This window comes from Grammomys surdaster, unplaced genomic scaffold, assembly GCF_004785775.1.
Source record: "Grammomys surdaster isolate TR1022 unplaced genomic scaffold, NIH_TR_1.0 354, whole genome shotgun sequence".
Classification (NCBI taxonomy): domain Eukaryota; kingdom Metazoa; phylum Chordata; class Mammalia; order Rodentia; family Muridae; genus Grammomys; species Grammomys surdaster.
In genome coordinates, this window is record NW_021604773.1 from 715478 (window position 1) to 731817 (window position 16340).

At 44.1% G+C, this 16340-nt stretch overlaps 1 protein-coding gene across 1 annotated transcript in view; it reads right to left on the reverse strand.

Moving 5' to 3' along the window:
* Positions 1–14195, reverse strand: part of Arhgap35 (Rho GTPase activating protein 35) — a 63992-nt gene extending 49797 nt beyond the window's left edge. Inside the window, exon 1 of the mRNA XM_028779515.1 lies at positions 10345–14195. Within this exon, the coding sequence (XP_028635348.1) occupies positions 10345–14025 (3681 nt within the window). The 5' untranslated portion in view covers positions 14026–14195. The remainder of the gene's footprint in view (positions 1–10344) is intronic.
* Between the last annotated feature and the right edge of the window lie 2145 nt (positions 14196–16340).

Genomic DNA, 16340 nt, shown 5'->3' on the forward strand with positions numbered 1-16340 from the left:
AAGGAAGGAAGGAAGGAAGGAAGGAAGGAAGGAAGGAAGGAAGGAAGGAAGGACATGAAGGCTAAGTGAGTGGTATAGGGAATAGGGGTTGGAGAAGGTAGATATGATCAAGATATTGTGTGTGTGTGTGTGTGTGTGTGTGTGTGTGTGTGTGTGTGTGTAACAACTGTCAAAGAGCCTGGAGTGGTGGCCCACCTTTAATCTCAGCACCCGGAAAGCAAAAGCAGGTAGATCTCTGTGAATTTGAAGTTAGCCTGGTCTACATACAAAGTACAGGACAGCTAGAGCTTTGAGAGTTTTGTCTCAAAACTAAACCAAACTACCACAAAAAACAACCCCCCCACCCCCAAAAATCGGAAAAGACAAGAAAAGAAACTACCAAAGAATTAAAAAAAAAAAAATAGAGCCTGGTGTGGTGGTGCAAGCCTTTGGTTCCAGAAGGCAGGAGGTAAGGACAGGCAGATCTTGAGTTCAAGGCTAGCTAAGAATACACAATGAGACTCAACCCCCACAGCCTCCAAAAGAATTTAACCTGCTGCTGCTGATGATGTGATTCTACTGGTCAGAGACTTGTCTAGCATGCATAAAACTCTGGGTTTGATGCCCAGCACCACATAGAACTGGATGTGGGGGTGCACGCCTTCCTTTAATTACAGCACTTGGAGGTGGAGGAAGAGGATCAGAAGTTCAAGGGTATCCTTGACTGGATAGCAAGTTTGAAGCCAGAGTGGGTTAAAGACCCTATCTCACAAAAGAAAAACACATTTCAAGGTTTTCAATCTGACTAACGTGGCTTGGGTCAACTACCATATCATCTCTATCTATCTCTCTGGGAGCACCCTGATCACAGGGTGTTATGGATGGGACCTTTCAGCTGACGCACACTGTTGTAGCCTTGAGTCAAGCAATGTTCTCCCTGTAAATGTCCCTGCCATTTAAAAGGTCAGTTCTGGAATGTGAATAACCAGTGACTGACCATCTGTATTAAAACAACGCTTCCATCAATCCTGACAAATTTCTCTGTTAAAATAAAGATAAATTGTTCCAAAGTAAAATTGAAGCTTCCAAATAAAGTGTTGCTAAGGCAGAGTGGAACCAAAAGGCAGGAAATGGCCTCGATTCTCCCAGTCATCACCAGGATGCCTTCTAGCCCTAGTTTAACATCTAGTCAAATTGAAACAACATACTCCTCAGAATGATGCTCAGGTGCATGCTATCAAGTTACTGGCTAGAGAGATTTGTTTCACCTAAAGTTCTTTGTATGCACTAGATCCCAAGTTTCTCCCCCTCCCCCGCCCATCTCTGGTGGTACCAGAAATTGAACCTAGGGCAGAGAACCGAACTGGGAAGCACTTCACTATTGAGCCCCCAGTCCCTTCTAGTGGATTCTAGGATAGCATGCTACTGCTATCCATGCCCCCAGAATACCACACTCCCATACAAAAACAAAACAAAGCCCCACACAACAACAACAACAACAACACACGAATACTAAGAACCCTGGGGCCACTGAGCTGGCTCAGCAGATAAAGGCACCTACTACTAATGCTGAGGACCTTTTTCTATACCCAGGACCCACACGGTGAAAGGAAAAAACTTGTACCTGAAAGTTGTCCTCTGACATCTACAGGCACAAGACATATCTGGGCCTACACAGAAAATAATGGAGAAGGGGGAGCAAGAGGAAGAAGGGGAAAGGAAGAAAAGCAGAGAGGGAGGGAAGGAGGGAGGGAAGGAGATATGGAACCCTGGATAAGTACCAAAAATATCCCACCTAGGTGGGTCTGTGTGACTGCAGAACTTGTGCTTATAGCACTCTGGTTTAAGTCAACTTCCTGGGGGAAGTTCTTGAGATAGGTAGGATGAGTAAATGGATGCTGGAAAAGGAATAAAGGCACACTGACGATCTCAATGTCTAAAGGCTTCTAAAAGTAGTATACTCAAAGACTTGATGTGTTAGTTTGCTGTTTATTGCTATGGTAAGACCACAGGCAACCTGGGGAAGAAAGAGTTTTACTTCATTTATAACATCCCTATTATAGCCCATCACTCAAGGAAGTCAGGACAGGAACTCAAGGCAAAAACCTAGATATAAGAACTGAAGCAGAGACCACAGGGGGATGCTCTTCCTTTCTTGTTTATTTACTTTCTTTTTCTTAGTTTGGTTTTTGAGAGAGTCTCACTATGTATTCCTGGCCAGCTATGTAAAGCAGGCTGGTCTCAAACTTGAGATCAGCCTGCCTCTGATTTCAGAATGCTGGGGTTGAAAGTGTATGCCACCATGCCCTACTATACTAATTTACTTCCTTATGGACTACCTGCCCAGGGATGGTACTAACCACGGTGATCTGGGCCCTTCTACAACAATCATCAGTCAAGAAAATGTTCTGTATGTATGTAGGCAATATGATAGGAACATTTTCTCAATTGATAGTCTCTATTCTCCAATGACTCTAGCTTATATCAGGTTGATTAAAAAAAAAAAAAAACCTAACCAACACAATGTCTGCACATGCATGCCCACTGATGCCAGAAAGGGGTGTCAGATTCCTTTGAGCCAAAGTTACAGGCATCTGATGGGAGTGCTGGGATCTGAACTTTGATCTTCTGATAGAGCTTTAAGTGCTCCTGACCTCTGAGTCAAGTACTTTAACAACAACAACAACTACTACTACTACTTTAAAAAATAGTATCTTCGGGCTGGAGAGAAGGCTCAGTGGTTAAGAGCACTAACTGTTCTTCCAGAGGTCCTGAGTTCAATTCCTAGCAACCACATGGTGGCTCACAACCATGTGTAATGGGATCTGGTGCCCTCTTCTAGTGTGTCTGAAGATAGTTACAACGTACTCATATAAATAAAATAAATAAATCTTAAAAAAAAATAGTATCTTCTACTACTACTATTGCTACTGCTACTGCTGCTGCTGCTGCTGCTGCTGCTATTGCAGCAGCAATAGTATTACTTTAAAAAATATATCTCATATAGACCAAGCTGGTCTTAAAGTCCTGAGTTCTCTTGCCTCTGTCTCATCTGTACTGGGATTATAGGTATGGGCAACTATGCTCAGGCTATTTCAAGCTGAAAAAAGAAAAACCCTAAAATAGTTATGCTCAAACAGTTAGAGGGCCACCTACTGCTACTAAGGAGCAGGCTTATTCTGTATAGCTGTGCTGCAGAGATGAGAGCAGGATAAAATATAAATTAGACTGCTTCTTACCTCTTTCACCTCAAAGAGTCCAAGATCTAGTTTAACCCTTCAATTTATAAATGTGGCAATGAAGGTATCATTTAGACAGTACCAATCCCCCTTTGCTGAATGGCATGAATTCCACTCCACCTCTTCACGTGCACTCTCTTAAGATTTAAACTCTGGATTACAGAACGTCAGAAACATCCTTTAGATAACTGAAGGTTCTCCACAGCATCACAAAATTAGAAAGGAATTCTTGAACAACCACTCTAAACCTTCCTCATTGGAAAGTCAGTATGTGGAATGTTATGCCAAGAGCTGGGCTGGCTTTTGATATTACCAACACTTCTGACATCTGAAGGGTGTACATTTTAGATAGAAATGTCATTCTCCCAAGTGGCTTGCCAGATGTCTCATGTCCCCAGTCAGGCTCATGTCCCTCTTTAGGGAATCACAGGGAACACTCTCACAGAAGGTGTTCTCAACATCCATCTTCTTTTGAGGTCCTCACTTAGCAGGCCTAACTGGAAAAGGCTGGGAGAGGCCAAGCCATAGAATGACCCACACATCTGTGCCTCAAATGGATCAAACAATGCAAAAGCAATTCCCTAGGAAGCTAGCTAGGTGTTGAAACCTCAAAGCCATTCTGCAAGGCAAAAGTGTATCAGGCCTCTTTCACGGCAGAGATCAGAGACCCTTAAGAGGCTGTGAGAAACTGCAGCCAAAGCCCACTCTCTCCAGGATGAAATAATGACACAGATGAAGGCAGGCCCAGCTTAAGTCACCTCCTCCTATCCTTTTAGATAAGACGTTGATGGAATGAATAATGACTCCACTGTTCCAGAGCTCTTGGTTTCCTTAAAAACAAGCTTAAAACTGTGTGTATTAGCTCACACCTGCAATCCTAGCGCTTGAGAGACAGAGGCAGGAGGACTGCCCAAATCTGAAGTCAGCTTGAACAGTATAGTGAAAGCTTGTCTCGAAAAACAAAAGAAGACATCACCCAGGCTTCATCCATCCCATCTTGAATTCATCACCAACACTGTGATTTTCTAGTTAACAATCATTCTCTCATGTTTCCAACAGAGCTTCAAAGGGGCCTTTCAATTAATTAAGTTACTCATGCTCCTGGCACTCATCAGCTTAGAGCACCTTGATTTAGGGCAAAACAGGAAGGCGGTTGTATCAACTCACTGCAGAATGATAAAGAGTCTGGCAAGCCTGGCAAACCTGCATCCTGGCAAGCCAAGAATCTTGAGACTGAATTCTTGGACAGTGCAGCTGTGGGCAACAAAGAAGAGGCTGCTGGATCCAGGTACAGCTATGTAACGCTCTGCCAAAAATCTCATGCACACTGACTTTGATTTTGCCAGAGTTGAGGGCCCAGCCTTTGGGAGGGGGGTGATTCCTGACTGCAGCTGACCTCACCTAGGTATTTTGGTATAACCAGTGGTGGAGGAGACACAGCTGGCTTAGGGAAGCATCACAGCAATTCTTTGTCCTTTGAAATAAAGATCTGGGCTCCCTATTTTATTTAAGGAACAGGTGTGTGCAAGCTAAAGCAGATAGTTAAAAAAATTGTTTATTTTTAAAAAAAAAAAAAAAAAAAAAACACCAAAAAATAAAAACCCCACACTACAGAAATTCTTTAGGTTTAAAGTAAACATAGAAACCAGGCATGAAGGTATACATAATCCTAGCACTCAGGAGTCTCAGTCAGGATCACTTGAGTTTGAGGCTAGCCTGGGTTACATAGAGATTGCCTCAAAAAAACACAATAAAATAAACTGAAAATCATCTGGCATGAGTTTAAAAAAAACTTCTTAAAGTTCCAATGGTTAATTCAGTCCCTCCATGCCTATTTTGGCCCTACATGACTAGCCTCTGAAGACAGAAACAACAGCACCATGTTCTTAGGAAGAACAGCATAAAGAAACGGACTTAGCAACCTAGACTCTGAGTGATACAATGAGTGGGCTCCTTGGTCTAAACATGTGCATATGAACAATGGATAGTAGCAACTTCCTTGCAAATGGTAATGGCAGCTAGAAGACTGGCTCAAAAACTCACCCATTCTTTGCAGAGTGGTAAACCAGGCAAGGTAAGGTGTTTACTTGTTTTTGAGTCAGTGTCTCATGTAGCCAGATTGGCCTCCAAGTCACTGTGCAGCTGAGACTAGCCCTGAACTCATGGTTTTACTTTCACCTCCCAATGGCTGGAATTACAGGCAAGTGCCACTGTCCCCTGCTAGGGTAGTGGTTAGTCTCTCTGAGACTTAGTCACCTCATCTCTAAGATATAAATGAGCTGCTGCTTCCTGATCCAGCCAGTTGAGAAGAAGCAAGCGTCTCTTTCCCCACTGAGACCACATCTGTTCCCATGCCTTCCCCACAACAGACCACACCCTCAAAATGTGCTCCAAAATATACTCATCTATAAAATAAAGGATGGGGTTTAAAAAAATATTGCACAGGTGAAAACATACACCTACCAGTATTCTTTCCATAATTTGGCATTCTTTTTCTGTTTCTGTGGCAGCCACGCTACAGACTGTGCCCATATGAAAAGATTCTGGTCTCCCCTCTCCACTCTGAATTGCACACTCTATCCCCATGAATCCTCCATTTTTAATTGCCTGCCTGCCTGGTGCTGCATCCATGTTAGTTTTAAATTACTAACTCCTTAGGGAACTTTCCTGGATGTCTTAGTTGAGTGTAAACTTTGTTAAAGAACTCCTCCATCTCTAGAACCTCCCTGTCTGGTAACACTTAAAAGTACAGTACATACAAGTTCAAGTTCAGAAGCGATCACAGAAGAACACTAACTAGTACATTTGGAGACTGTAACACCCAGGCTGGAGACACGTGCCTGCTGATGCCCTCACACTAAACTAAATGCTGGCTTTCTAAAGGGTGAAGCTGGTTGTACATGGAAGCCAAAGCACTTTCTTTCTTTAGTAGACTAATTTTTTTAAAAGTCTTTAAAGATTTCTTTTTGTTTTATGTGCATGAACATTTTGCCTGCATGTGCCTCTCCTTATCCACTGAGCCATCTCTCCAGCCCCATCAGATCTTTTTTTAGAAGTCAGAAAAGTCATGTTAGTCCTGTTTTTAAAAAAGCAGTTTCATGTAGTCTCAAACTTATTATATCCCAAAGGTGACCTTGAGCTCTCAATCCTCCTGCTTCTACCTTGAAAGTGCTAGCTAAGATCATAGCAATTCAGGTATCTGGTCTTATAGCTCACTCAGGAGGACTAAGGTCAGAAGAACACACTGACATTTTCTGAGCAAGTTACAAAGAACTCTTATCACATTCCACTTGTCTGTCAAAACCAATATCCCTCTCAGGGATGTGGCAGTCCAACTCCCCAGCTGGTTTTCATTCACACTAGAAACTTTAACTCCGTTCTAGGCCTCACAAAACGAGAGCTGTGTCCGCACAAAGCCACAACAACCAGCCAATTCACTAAACCCAATGAAATAAGCCAATTCACTGGGGGGACACAAACTGTCAAACTGGTTACTTGGTGCCTTATAGACCAAACAATGTGTGATTCAAACAGTTCACTTTTCAATAGGTTGTCTTGTCATGGGGCAGCCACAGTAAGTGAAAGATTTTCTTTATCACTGTTTTGTCTTTTTATTAAACACAAGAGTAAGAACATTTCTGACTGAAGGGTAAATAACCAATAATGTCTAGTCTTTAAATCATGGTCATACACACAAATTTCAGCAAACTGAATGAGCCCCAAGGGTACAATTGTGGAGCAAGGCTGTATAGCCTGCTTTTTGGCTTTAAAATAAGAGCTGCTGGTCCCGATCTCGTCTCTGCAAACGAACAGCCTTGGAAGACAGAGACATGAGCAGCAGCAGCTTTAGACAAAGCTCTATTCACAGCCGCCCAAGTGCAATCTTGGAGTTTCAATTTCATTCAGTTGAGTGCGGAAGGCTCCCACCGAGGGTGGGCTGCTGAATAGTTCCGTTGGGAAAAGGACCCAAGGAGCATTGGCTTTACAGTTCGCACTTTCATTAGAAGAGATGAAAGCGTCCCTCTCTCTGACTATAGTTCTATAGTAAGGTACTAATCTAGCAAATTAGCAAGGGAAACTGAGGAGTTTCTCTCTCTCTCTCTCTTTTTTTTTTCCTTTCTCCCATCACATTGGTACCCAGAGCAGAGCTTCTCTTCACTAAGGTGGTTGTCAGGGTGAGCACAGAACAAGTAGCTGAATCACTGTGGGTCAAATCTTGTACCAAAGAGGAAGTGGTGTGGTTGGGAGGACCACAGCAGTCTCCTCCCTGGGTGCAATGCTGTGTTTCACCTGCTGCTGGGGCATGTCGCCTTATGCACTGCTTCAGCATCATCCTTCTTCCAAGTCTAGTTTCATAGTGACAACAACCCAAACTTCTGGCCCACAAGAGTCAGCTCTCAGAAGACCATGCTCCAGAAGGAGCCAGAGGAGGGACATTATGTACTCAAGGTCCAAATAAAGTTGGGATCTGACCCTAGGACTTCATTCTTGGCCTCAGCAGCTAATAGTGACCCCCACTCTACCTGAGCTATCCCAACATGAGCTCTGTCCACAAGGCTTTAACTGGGCAGACAGACGATCCATTCATAGCAACCATGTAGATCTAGCTGCCCTATCTGAGTGCTATGGCTTGGTCCAGAAGGGGGTGGGGGGTAGGGCACTTCTCCAGTAGTCTGGCCTACAAGAGGGTTTGAATTGCTTTCTATGACCAGTGAAATCCACAGTGTTTCTCCCTCACTTGAAATAAATGTACTGCTTTGTCATGCCAATAAAAGTCAAAAGATAAATCCCTCATGGAGGGTGGCTTGTACTCTCTGCCCCAATGGTATCTTGCTCTTCCAGTAAAAAAACAAGTGTCAATCTGCATTCCCAATGGCAGCAGTCCTAACAGGAGGCCTGCTCTGTGGCAAAGGCTTTCATCCTCTCCACAGGGATGAAAACCAGCCATGCTCACTCCAAAGCTCCATGTCAGGGAAACACAAAGCCAGCTTCTACCCACTCTTCCATAAGGATACCCCTAAGATTACTGTTGGCATGCCATGGTTCTTGGGCCAGAGGAATCATTTCAATTTGATTTGGAGAGGTGTGGCCTGTACAACTCAAGACAGGCCGGAAGCTGGTACTTTACGCCTGCTGACCCAGCAGCTGGGGACATGTCTGGTCTCTAGCAGGTACACAGCAGGTACACAGCTCAAGATGCACAGACTAGCTCTTTCTATGGAGTTAAGCCTTCACCACAATGTGAGATCTAGAAATCAGGGCTTGCTTGACAATTTTTTAAAAACTTTTTTTTTTTTTTTGAGAAAGGTTCCAGGCTGGCCTTAGATCTGGTAGAATCCTCCTGTCTCTACCTCTTGGATGTGGGAATTACAGATGTGTACCACCACACTTGGTTTTAGGTAGTGCTGGAACTGGAACCCAGTGCTTCTCAAAGGCTGAGTACATTCCCTACCAATTGAGTTATATCCCCAGTCTGAGAACATGTTTTCAAAGCATCATTTGCAGTATTAAAAATATTGCCATAAGTCAGAAAGAGACTTGTAATTCAGTGTGCTATTATGCCACCTTCCTAATTCCCAGATGTGCCAAACACCCCCACAAATCGGAAGATTGTCAGCATTTGCATAAGCTGTTCCAGCAATAGGTTTGGTTTTTTTTTTTTTTTTTTCTTTTAACCAGGAGTAGAGGAGAAAGAAAGCCAAAACATTTAAAACGCTCAGATTCAGAGTCATTCAGCAGGAGACCTTGGGGAAAAACACAGGGAGGTTGGTTAGATTCCTAAATAAGAACTACTTTCACTGGGTCTTCCCTCCGAGTCTTGAAGAACAAAACCCAAGAGGCAGCGTGTTCCTCGAGTAGACATGTAAGTTGTGGAATAACTAAATGAGAAGAATGTAGTAACCAGAGATAGGGGCCCAGGACCCAAACAACACTGCTCTGCCCTTTCTGACACTGCACAGGTAAGTAGGCCATGGAAACCCTGGCCAGTAGTGACTGAGAGCACTCTGCATGTTCAGGGTCACAATGGTGTCATACTCCTGCATCTCCCATGGCCATGGGCTACCACAATGGCCTCTATGCTATCTCTCAGAACTCCAAATTATACAGTATTTTGATACGGTGTGTAATATAGCATTCATTTGTGGCAACTGCACCCTTCAAGGCCTTTGTAAAGCCTCACACAGGTGGCTGATGTCTACTGTTTCCTGGCAGGGAGGAGGGAAGTGAGCATGGTCCTTTGTTTAATGATGGTCACAGGTTATTATATCTATGTCAAGAGTCTCACCAAGAGGTCACCCTCTGAACAGTATTCCCTACAACAAATGGCAGGGGGAGTTGGGTGATACTTTGTCTCAAAGCCCAAGCCCTGTAAGAGGACAGGGCATTGCCTTCTGCTCTCTGCCTCACAAACACCAAGCTACAGTCTGTGGCAAAAAGAGACTTCATCTGCTGCTGCATTAGGGATAGGCCTGACATGTAAACCACTACCAGTAACTTCCTCCTTCCCTGGTTGGTCCCTACCACAACTGTGGTCCCTTAAGTTAGAGACTCAGCGATTGAAGCAATGACTGCAGAAGGATGTAGTGAGGAACATGTAAAAATTGCACTTTTCAAATATGGATAAACTCCATGCTGAGACTTTTTGCCATTTCAGCACTTTCACAGATTTGTGTGTGCAGAGAACCATTTATTGCTCACTAATGTAAACTGCCGCACCCCTTGTGATCAGCATAGGAAAGAAGGAATGTGTGAGAGTCATACAGATAGAAGATGGATGTTCAGAACAAAGGGTACAAATTTGCAATCTTTAAGGGAGCAAAGACAATCCATAACGTCACTGGCTTGGCCACTTGTGAGGACACATGAAAGGGCTCTACACCACCTGCTCATTTGGGTAATTACTGCTTTAGGTGAAGGCAATCCCACGAGACCTGTCAGTAGTAGATATCTAATACACAGGCTGACTCTTAACACCAGGCCAAAGAATGAATGCACTCTCATGGTTATGTGCTCTCACATCCAGTATTCTTTTAAAAACCAAGTTTTCCTTGAACAGTTTTCATCATCAATCAATCTCAGAGAGATACTGTGCAACCCCTCCTAACTCATCCTACTCAGGTCTTACCTTGGTGTTCCTCCTTAGACTTCGAAGGATATTCCTCCTCCTGGGGTCCTCATCTGTTTCATATGGAATGACAGCATTGTCCCCTTTATAACCTTGGGATGCCTGGTCCTCCTCTTTCTTTCGGATGGGTCCCAGCTCATCATCACTCCCGACACTGAAACTGGTGCGGTAACTAGCAAACCGCCCCAGGCGAGTGCATCTCGTCCTGTATAGCACAGGCTTACTCACTGCAGATACCTTGCGGCCTCGCTCTAGGGAACTTGTGTCCATCTCACTGTCAGAACCATTGCCACTGCCATTGGACTGGGCTTTGTTGATGTTCCGAATGGTAATGATCTTGCCCTGGGTGCTGTCATGGGGTACTGAGTATATGTTTTCTTCCTCATTCCTTGGCTTGACTACAGCATCCATGGGCTCTGCGTAGTCAGAAGGATCAAACCCATCCTGAGGCATCCAGGGGCTAGAAGACACAGACTTCCTCTGTCCCTCCCGATGGCCTTGGTCTAAGTAAGAAAGATCTTTTGTGATATCAAAATGCACAGGAGGCTTTGGTTTGACTGGTGGAGGTACTTTGTTGTTCAGTTTACTCTCAAAATTGCTCATTATGAAAGATAGCCCATCATTTCCCTCCAGTTCCATAGAGAACTTGGAATGATCTTTGGACAAGGAGGGCAATGTCGCATCTTCCCGAAATAGGTGGTACGATGGAGGTTCCACATCTTCTTCTGAGTCCTGTAAGTTTGAGTTGCAGAGGGGTGACCCAGCCCTGGGGGAGTTGAATACCTCCTCAGTGGTGCTGCAGGCCTCAGCCACATTATCATACATGTGTGTGGCTTCAATTATGTTCTTTTTCTCCACCACATCTTTAAAAAAGGGATGAAAGAGCTCAAGTTTATGCTGGGGCTGGCTACAAGGGATGCTTGTGAATCTCCCATCAATTTCTTGTGCAATTTCCTCTCCCTCTGTTAGCTGCTCTCTACTTAAGTCATTGTCCAGGACATCTATAGCGCCATCAGTGAGTGCAACAAGCTGGATGGGGATAATATCCTGCACTTCACAAAGAAAGGCACGTAACATTGCCAAGGAGGCCTTACGTTTGGCTGAATAAAAAACAATGTACCCATGAACCAACCGGCTCTTTCGGATGCTAAATGAGGAATGGTATGAAAGAACAGACAGCTCAATGCGCTTCTTGTGTAGTCCAATTGGAAGTTCAAGTAAGACAGAGTTGCTGCTCCCACAGTGGGAAGATTTACAAGTTTGGGACTGCAGGACAGGAGAGAGAATGTCATCTGCACTAAAGGGATCACCACACATCAGACACATGACAATTCGAAGGTCAACATCAGCCAAATCTTTGATACTAGCAGTGGAGCTAACCAGGTTTAAGTTGCGCTTAGAGTCCAGGAGTCCCTTCAGAACTTGACTGATCTGCTTCTCGTTAATGTTGCGTCCATAACCAATGCCAGCAGAAGCAGGATCAAGAAAGACACACTGAAGTTTGCTGGCAATCTGCTGGCCTTGCTGTATTAAGCTGTGCAGAGTCTCTCCACTTGTGTCCCCTCTCTTGTTAACTAAAATTAAGGTCAAGGGGAGGTGGACTAAGTGATTATCCCGCCTGCCCAGTGTAGACTCTCTGCTCTTCTCTATGCTCTCTACCACATAGGACAGCGACTCCTTTGAGTTGTAAAGGCAGAGACAGCCATGGGGTTGGAAGGTTGGTGTCTGGAAAGAGTTCACAGGAAGCCGGACATTCCCCTCTATTGGCCTCAGAGAAAGCTCATACATTTTACCATCTATTACATATTTGTCATCATTTGTACAAAGAGCTCGAATTTCATTGGCCAACTCCCGGGCAAGGCCATCTTTGCCTAAGATAACCAAATTGATCCTATCAATATTGGGGTCAGACAGAGAGTTCTTCTGATTCCTATCAGATGGTCGGATAAAGCGAGAACTGATCAAGTGTTCGATCTTAGCGTCTACACAAGCTGGACAGCTTGGGCATGTCTCCTTCGTCGGGTGGTACACAAAATGAATGTGCTTCAGAATGAGGGCATCACGCTCTGCTTGGAGCTTCTGCAATGCTTTAAATCGTTGCTCTTCACCCAGAACATCCTGGATGACACCCATCTTTTCCTTGCTAGGTTTAGCATCCAGCTCCAGCTCATAAAACAATTCTGAATACTCCAAAAGCAATTCTTGGAACTCCTCCTTTGCCCGGTCTATAATCTGCTTTTGGTGCTTCCCATAGATGTCCATGTACACAGACTCTTCCAGCCACTGGTAGAAGTCTTCATTCATAATAAAACTACGAGCTTCTTCCCAAGGTTTCCCGGGAGTTATGAAAGGAGAGGTCTCCAGGTTTTCTTTGAAAGCCCTTCGCATCTCAGCTCTCTTTCTCTCGTTCCTCAGCTTCTCCAAGTGGGTCTCATACAACTGTTCAGCAGGGACAGTATCCATCAAGTCAAAGGGAATCCGCTCATTTTCCATGTTGTCAATGTGGCTGGTGGCATCCCATGGTGTCTCTTCAAGTACAACAAACCACTTTAAGAACTCTGGCTTGGTCTCTAACAGCTTTTTTGCTTTAATGCAGCTCAGGTGGTCCACTTCATCTAGATTAGGTATGAGGGCTTCAAAAGCCAATGGCAGAGCTGCCAGGTATAGCTTTCTCCGACGCTCGATATGCTCATGCTTGAGGCGGTGAATGTGCTGCAGGAAGAGCTTCTTGGCCTTCTGTGTCCCTTCCAGGTAGACATAGTCCTGGTACTCAGGGGAGGCCTGCATCTTTCGGCTGACACTCAGCCAGTTCTCATTGTGATTTTTCACAATGCGGCTCACCAACCACTCATACTTGTCCTTTGCTGTAGCTATCTGCTGACTCTGCTGCTTGAGAGCTTCAAAGTAAGGGATGATTTTTGTCTTCCCTCGACTCTTATCAATGAGTTGCACTAAGGTGCTGAAGGCCAAGTCCACATTCACATTGGACCTTGCAGAGGTCTCTACAACTTGGAGGTTCTTTTTGCTTAAGGCAAAAGTATGTGCATCTCTAATGTACCGCTCAACGCCCTCATCACACTTAGTCAGGACTACCACTATGGGCTTTTTTGTTTTTGCAAGCTGATTGTAGAGATTGGAGACAAACTTGAGCTGGTCATCGAAGTTCCTGTTCATGCCCCTACTAACATCAATGCCCAGAAGGAAACCGTCAACCAGCAGCTTCCCATCTGGCATCTGTTTCTGCTCAAAGTCTTGCTCCAGCCCCAGCTGATCAGTGCAAAAATACATGAGTTTTTCAGCTGAAGCAAGCTTGGTGGCTGCGGCTCTCTTGATGTAGGGCTGCAGTGCCGTGCTTCGATGAGGTTGAAAAGTCTGATCATCAATAAACTCAGTCTGTTCCACAATGTGCATCTTACATTCCACACAGTCCTCCAGGGAGCGGCTAACTTCTCCCCAGTATAGAAAGTGGTCATTATTGACCACCCGGCCACCAAAGTCACTGGTGCTGAGGACAGAAGTGTGGTCTAGGTGAAATTCATCAGCACTCGGGCGCACAAAGCGGTTACATAAACAAGACTTTCCAATGCCGCACTGGCCTTTCTCCTTCTCAGTGCCGGACAATCCCACCACACTGATGTTGTAGGTGGGGATGCGGACATCTTGCTTTCTTGCCATCATCATCTTCGAAACATCCTGCCACAATCAGCCACTTCCAAGATCAGATTAGTGTTCTCAAGTAGAGTGAGGGCTTCTTAGTGCCAGTGGACACTGGCTGCCCAAGCAGCACAAATGTCAGGTCCCATAGTGTTCTAAACCAGTATGATGTCAGTACTTCTCATCGCCAAATAGCCAACATGTCTGCCTAGAGGGAGGGGGAAAAAAATCATCAGCATCCAAACTATTTTAATCTCTAAATTACAAGAAAAGTATTTTTTAATCCAAAAACTATTTAGAAACCTAATGTGGCAGGCCTTGTGCTAGGTAAGATTGCTATCAAAGTTGTTGAAATGGCTCTGGAGGTAAAGGTATTTGCTGCATAAGCCTGTCAACCCAGGTTTAATTTCTGGATCCCACGGAGAAAGAACTAATTTTTCAAAGTTGTCCTCTAACACCCACACATGCTGTGGCATGTACATGCCCATACAGGAGAGTGTGTGCACATACATTACACAAAGTGATAGTAGTAAAAAGGCTTATATCAACGTGTTTTCAAACAGGTATAGTCCAGACCAGGACAGGTGGATATAAATAAAGAGTGTAAAACACTAAGGTGACAAGTGAGTCTGGAGGAAATGCAGCTAACTCTCAGGTAGCGTGAATACAAGATGGGCTAGAAATATCTTTTTTGTTTTGTGTTTTGAAGCAGAGTCTCTCTGTGTAGCTCTGGTTATCTTGGAACTGGTCTGTAGACCAGGCTGGCCTCTGACTCAGAGATCAAACTCTGTCTGTGTCTCCCAAGTGCTGGGACTAAAGGTGTGCGCCACCATGCCTTGCTGGGCCTGAAATGAAATGAAATGAAATGTAATGAAGGAAGGAGGGATATTTTCACAAGGACAATAATGTCATCTTTTATGGTGTCATCTTGAAAGGGTTCCCATGAGTAAAGTCTAGGATAATCTGAGAAGCAAAGGAATTGTACAGTAATGAATTACACTCCACTGTAAAAATTATGAACTAAAGTCTAATTATTGGATCGGATATGAGTCACGTGACAGAAGGTTAAATATAGGAGAAATCTTGAGGAGCAGAATGCTGACAGCTAAGTCAAGTGCCTCCTAAGACTGCTTACTGATTGATTGATTGATTGATTGATTAGGAGAAAACTCTTAACAGTCATTACAATGGGAAAAGCAGACAACACCTTTACTCAGTAATCAAAATCCACACCATCAGTGTGGTGTGGAAGCCCTTAGGAGACTGAGGCCGGAGAAACAGTAGGTCAAGAGTAGCCTTGACTGCAGAGAGGAATGGGGAGGATAGAAGAGAAAGGAGGAAAGATGAACCTGGAAGACTCATAATCTTAAGCTACAACAATCAAAACAGTTCTGCAGTGACATAAAGACGGACCAATGGAAAAGGAATTGAAAGCTCACAGTTAACTCATATATATCATTGAGTGACTTTTAAACAAACAGGCTGGCCTCAGACTCACAGAGCACCTGACTCTGCCACCATGTCTGGCTGGCTAAATGACTTTTGACAAGGATGTTGAGATCATTCATTGGGAAAAGAATAGACCTTTTTACCATTTGGTGCTGGGAAAGGTAAATCTTCACACAGGAAAGGACAGAGGTAGGTCTTTATCTACACCACATACAGAAGCTAACCTTAGGCAGGGAATGTGACTCAGATGTAAGAACATTTGTATAGCATTTGCAAGACAGTGAGTAGTGGGGCATGCTTTTAATCTCAGCACTGGGGAAAGCTCTGTGAATTCAAGGCCAGCCTGGTCCACATAGCAAGTTCTAGGGTCTCCAAGACTACACATTACAACTCTGTCTCAAAAAACAAGAACAAAAAACCCAAACAAACAAAAACCAACTCTGAATGGATCAAAAACCTAAAACTACAAAGCATAGAAGAAAAACTAGGCCAAAAGACCTTGCCACCACCCCCTCCCCCAAATCCCATCGAGCACTGGTGAGCAGGTGAGCACTGGCCATCAAGCCTGTCAAAGAAGATGTAACCCCATCAAGTTGATCCCCTGATTTGCACAGGCACACGGTAGCATGCATTCACATACACATATCTACATGTGCACACACAAAATACACTTAAATCTGAAAAAGATTTAACAGTAGACTTAATATTCTGTTTCTATCTTAAGAACTGTAAGAACCAGAAGTGTAAAGATGCTGGCTGCAATGGGTGAGGGATGGGGGCCCTGCATTCACATGTGGAATAAAGTCACAGGGATGGGCCGTGGTAACGGCTACATATTATAAATAGATTGAACACTTATTAAATGTGTACTAAAAAATGACTAAGGTTATAAC